Source organism: Podarcis cretensis (genome assembly GCF_951804945.1).
Source record: "Podarcis cretensis genome assembly, chromosome: 11".
Taxonomy (NCBI): domain Eukaryota; kingdom Metazoa; phylum Chordata; class Lepidosauria; order Squamata; family Lacertidae; genus Podarcis; species Podarcis cretensis.
The window spans coordinates 35,635,271-35,639,506 of record NC_137180.1 but is presented as its reverse complement, the minus strand read 5'-3'; the positions used below and the strand labels follow the sequence as shown (position 1 = coordinate 35,639,506).

The 4,236-nt window shown below is 44.3% G+C and overlaps 1 protein-coding gene across 1 annotated transcript; it reads right to left on the bottom strand.

The window, feature by feature from the left end:
- Positions 1 to 826: 826 nt before the first annotated feature.
- Positions 827 to 3,723, bottom strand: TMEM174 (transmembrane protein 174). Its single transcript, XM_079995184.1, is given in 2 exon segments — positions 827 to 1,580; positions 1,582 to 3,723. Coding segments are annotated over 2 exon segments (537 nt in total). The 5' UTR covers positions 1,605 to 3,723; the 3' UTR covers positions 827 to 1,066.
- Between the last annotated feature and the right edge of the window lie 513 nt (positions 3,724 to 4,236).

Here is a 4,236-nt window from a genome sequence, read left to right as displayed (position 1 = left end):
TGTTTCACTTTTGGAAGGAAGGCTCACTTGCCTTTGTCTCAGGTGCTCAGTAAATGCGCAACACCTGTTCTCAGCAAGACCTTATCACCAAACCAAAACCTCAATAGACAATCCTCAGTCTCTTTGGTTCCTACTTGTTCAAGTGGATGTGGATGTTTTCAAGAAGCAATCTCTGTTCCTTACATAGAAGTGTCAGGGGTGCCCTTTTATTATATTTATGACCACTGTGGAAATAGTTTCTCATATGGTGGGGTAGGTATGTCACTGTAAAGGTCTTCATTCAGCATCTCTTTCTGTTCTTGGAGACTGTCACTTGACCTGGAAATGTGATGAAGGGAAAGGAAGAATTTTATAAACTGAAAAGCAAAAATTCAGGTGCCTAACAAAAGCTGCTGTTTTATTTTATTTTTTAAAAAACCCAAATTCCACTTCCCTTTAATGCAGGTTGCGCAGCCTGCCTCTGCAGAGAATGATATCACAAAACACCAATGCATTCTTTGGGGACAGGTAAAGTCCCAGTGTGAGAACAGCTGTGGAGCTTATAAGGGCATGCAATGCAGATCTGCTCTTCTAAACTAATTTTCAAGACCATAGGGAGGGGAGGGGAGGGGAGGGGATATGCTTGCTCAGTGTTGAGGAAAGCATATTCTGAATATGCTCAGAAACACCTTTTCCCCATACTATTACAGGTTTCTGGCATGAAAAATAGATTCTGCGATAGAAATCTGGAGTTCTATCTCTATTAATCCACTCCTAATGCTACTTTGACAAAATGCAAATAATTCTGTGTCGGAGGTAACAGATACATTTTTTTTAAAAAAGGGGTTGTACTTAGCAGAGTAAAATAACAACACATAGGAGATTAAAATGCTCCATGAATGCCGCATCATTAATTGGAAAGGCAATATCTGTGAACCAGTTATGGCTGCTGCTTCAGGCAATGCTCTTATTTCAAGTCAGTAATTGAAATTCTGTCTGAGCAAAGACTACGCCAATGCTTCATTAACGCCACTAACCAGTGCATGTAAAAGACCTTGCAACTGAAATGCAGCGTACACATAGTAACTTACCTTCTGATTCTGGTGTCTGCAGGAAGATAAGCAGAGTAATTTTCATCTGCAGAAAAAGCAGAGTTATCCAGGGGGTTGACATTATAGTAACAAGGAGGGCTCAAAGCGGGAATTAGTGGCCTGGAGAATGGAGGAATTCCAGGATGACTCAATACTTGATGAAAATTCATGCCAATACCTTCCTGGGCTGAATAAGGAGGGATGTACTGCACCACTGTAGCACCGTGGAAGTTTATAGCCTGGCTAATCCTAGTGAAAACAACAGATTGTCCGATAGGAGTCTGGCCTGTGTCAGATGCTCTTCCTTCATTTGGGCTGCATGATTTGCAAGCAGTCATTTTAAACATGCATACAGCAATCAGCAAAAAAGTCACGTCTACTGAAAGCACAATAGGCCCGAGCAACTGAGTCCATTCGAAGTGAGTGATCCTTTCATATTTTGCCCATCCCATCACAGTGAATATAATTCCTACTAGCCCCAAAAATGCACCAGAGAAAAGTAGTGTGGTCATCTTTGTGGTCATCAGACACCATGAGTTCAGAACTGCTTGGCTAACAAGGAGTGAAGGAAAACACGCAGGGGAAGGCATCTTTAACAGTTCTCCATTCCATTACTGTACAAACCTGTCCTGGAATGCCTAGGAAGGAGGATGTCCTTGATAGGACGTACCAAGTGGAAAGTTTGCACTAGTTATACAAGAACTCTGTTCACAATAGCGCAGCTGGGTAACATTAGACTCTGGACTTAATCATCTCACGGGGGATAGTAAGGGAAGCTGTTTACTTATTTATAAATATATGTATACATACATAAAAAGGTAAAGGTACCCCTGACCATTAAGTCCAGTCGCGGACGACTCTGGGGTTGCGGTGCTCATCTTGATTTACTGGCTGAGGGAGCCGGCGTTTGTCCACAGGCAGCTTCCGGGTCATGTGGCCAGCATGACTAAGCCGCTTCTGGTGAACCAGAGCAGCGCACGGAAACGCCGTTTACCTTCCCGCCAGAGTGGTACCTATTTATCTACTTGCACTTTGATGTGCTTTCGAACTGCTAGGTGGGCAGGAGCTGGGACCGAGCAACGGGAGCTCACCCCGTCGCGGGGATTCGAACCGCCAACCTTCTGATCTGCAAGCCTTAGGCTCTGTGGTTTAGACCGCATTTATAAATTATAGCAGAGCAGTTCACAATTGCGCAACAAAACCTTACAACAAAAAACACATTTAAAAAGTCAAAATCAGAAACCGCTAGCTCTTGTGGAAAGATGTGCTCTTATTTCCCCTGCATAAGCCTGACAGAGTTGAAAGGTTTTCAGAAACAGCACATGCTGAATCTGTGTTGGCAGAGTATTCCACAATACTGGGCCAATGACACTAAAGGCTCAGTTTCCAGTCAAAGGAGTTTTGCCAATTTGGGGAATGAACAACAATGTTCCTGCAGATTATCTCAGTGATCGAGCTGGGATATAAGGGTTCGGGCAGTCCCTGGAGTATCCTGGGCCTTAAGTTGTTCAGGGCTTTGTAAATGATGACAAGGACCTTGAACCTGGCTGGGTAGTAGATGGGCAGCCAGTGGAGAGGGTTTCACATATTGTCAGCCAGATGCCCCCCTATCAGCAATCCGGTTACCACATTCTGCACCAGCTGACGTTTCCATTAGGGAAAAAGGGGCACTGCCCCACCAACCGCAGTCTACTCTGAGTCAGCCTGCACCTGCCTGCCTTTATACTTACAATCAGTCCAGGAGATGGTCCTGCCTATTAGCTGCCCCCTTCTCTTCAGCTACCCTTGTATAACTCAGCAGGGAAGAAGAGGACAGAAGTAGAATTACCGTAGTTGGCTCTGCCTGCCATTGGCTCTGGCGCCACCTACTGTTGGGCTCTCTGCATTCTGCCCTACCAGTGACAATGGGCAAGAACCACCACTGTGATAACTGGTATGTATTGCTCCCCAGATACCCACCAGCTTCCCAGATAAGCACAAGTGTAACCTGTTCAGAAGAAAGTCAAGCTGTGCTCAACAGAGTTTAACCCAAGGTAAGCATAGATTACAACTAAGAAATCCGAAGCTTCACAGAGAAAAAGATATGGAAGATCAGAAACCACAAGGAAAACAAACAAAGCCAGGAATGCAGACGTGCGCCTCACTTCCTGCTCTGCCAACACCTGCACTTTGCATTTTAAAACAAAAGGCTTGACAAGGCAATCCAGATTTGGGCTTTAAAAAAAATAATAATAAAGAAATAGATTATCTGAACCTATGCCAAGTTTCACATTTTAAACCTACTCAACTAATAGTACCACCCTGGCTACAGGATTTAAGTGGTTTTAAGTGCCCTAATGTTGAAAACATTTAGAGGCTGCAAAGTGCAGCATAGATAATTTCCCTGCCCTTTTCCTTGCATCAGCAAAGGCCACTGAATCTTTGCAAGACCTAGGTCTAGCATGGAATCCAAGGGCTAGACACTGGTCTTCGCAAACTAGGGTGGAGAGACGAAGACAACACAACTGGCAACACTACAGTACCCACTCAGAGCATCTACTGCCCTACGACAGACACTGCCTTTTATTCAGGGTTGGCTTCAGGCTTGAAGGGGCCGTCTGCAGACTTCCCTGGCAGTAGCAGGTGAAAAGCTATATCTGCCCTAACCGGATTCCTATCAGATTTCCACATCTTTCTGAATGGCTATTTCTTCTCTTGCAGCTTGCAAAGGTGACCTTGCAAGAGTCTTCTCAGACCGCATGGCTGAGCCCTTTATGAAGTGTGCCAAAAGGTGTTTATTCATTGCTGCATTTTACAATTACTGCTAAGAGGTGCATTTGTTTCTCATAAGGATTATTTCCTCTTTTGGGTCAGAACTGTAATAGGAAGTTCAATTCTATGATTTCATTTTATAGTTGCTGTTCCCTGGCTGGCACTGCAAAGTTAAGATTAGCACACCTTCTAAGAAGCTGCTCTTTATAGTGTCTCTCCTTGTAAAATCTCTAGGCAGAATGCTGCCATCAGCGTTTCTATGTTCAACATGCCTAACTACATTAGTACAGGCTTCAGAGAGTAACACCAGCTTCCTAACCCTTGTAGTATCTTTCAAAATACTCCCTTGCCTGCCTCTCAAATGCCCTGTGGGGAACATTCTCACAGTCATTGGCTAGAGACAAAGGAAGACCTT